Source organism: Aureococcus anophagefferens (genome assembly GCF_000186865.1).
Source record: "Aureococcus anophagefferens unplaced genomic scaffold AURANscaffold_1025, whole genome shotgun sequence".
NCBI classification, from domain to species: Eukaryota; class Pelagophyceae; order Pelagomonadales; family Pelagomonadaceae; genus Aureococcus; species Aureococcus anophagefferens.
The window spans coordinates 1-995 of record NW_008706216.1 but is presented as its reverse complement, the minus strand read 5'-3'; the positions used below and the strand labels follow the sequence as shown (position 1 = coordinate 995).

General features: G+C 67.9%; 1 protein-coding gene across 1 annotated transcript in view; it reads right to left on the bottom strand.

Moving 5' to 3' along the window:
• AURANDRAFT_69161 (hypothetical protein) overlaps positions 1-769 on the bottom strand; it is a gene marked incomplete at both ends in the record, with an annotated part of 2487 nt that extends 1718 nt beyond the window's left edge. Inside the window, one exon of the mRNA XM_009044914.1 lies at positions 8-769. Within this exon, the coding sequence (XP_009043162.1) occupies positions 8-769 (762 nt within the window). The remainder of the gene's footprint in view (positions 1-7) is intronic.
• Positions 770-995: the final 226 nt, after the last annotated feature.

Here is a 995-nt window from a genome sequence, read left to right as displayed (position 1 = left end):
GGTCGACGACGAGGCCGCCCATGTGCCGCTCGACGAAGGCCGCGGCCTCCGCGGGCGTCGTCGAGGCGTAGGACATGCTGTAGGGCCAGACGGGCGGCAGGGACTCGGCGCCGTAGGGCTCGATGGTCCGGAGGCGCGAAAAGTACGCGGCGTTCGCCGTCGGGATCTTCCGCGGCGCGCAGTCGTCGGCCCCGGACGCGACCGTCGGCCCGTCGTAGGACGCGAAGGTGTCGCTGACGATCTCCACGAGGATGCCGTGGGGGATCTCGACGAGCACGCTGTAGAGCGTGAGGTTCTCCGCCGGGATGAAGCGCGCGCGCGGCGAGAAGGGCACGCCGTCGCGCCGGTAGAGCTCCGCGAAGGGGTCCAAGGACCCCGCGGCGAGGGTCATGTGCATGTCCGCGAGCTCGTCGGCCGGGTTCGCCGCCTCGCTCAGGTTGCCGTGGAGCCACTCCTGGTACCCGTGGAGCTGCACGAGCGACATCGGCCCCGTGGGCTTCCGCGACGTCTCGACGAAGTGCCAGTGGAACTGCGTGTTGTTCGCGTTGTGCGGGTCGTCGGGGCTGAAGTTGACCCACTTGATGTTCGCGCAGGACCCGTTGCCGCCGTCGACGAGCTGGTCCGTCCAGAGGCCCCCGACGTATTTCAGCGTAAAGTCCTGGGCCGCGAGCGGGTCCGCGCAGGCGATCGTGTTCTTCCGCGGGCGCAGCGCCGGGAGGGCCGAGACGGCCGCGCAGAGCAGCGCCGCGGCGACGGGGCGGCGTCCCATGCTGGCGTAAGGGCAGCTGTGGGTCGCGCAACCCTTTGTCCGAGAAAATCGATGATGAACGCTGAAGAGATATTGAATGTCCAACATCTTGCTTCCTTCGTTATTGCCGTCGCAGCGCGATTAGGTCTTGCGGGATGGGCGCGTCTAAAGCAGCCCTGTTCGGGGTTTGGAGGTCGGTCCCACCTCGTGGGACCACGACCGTCGCCTGCGCACACATGTCGAATGG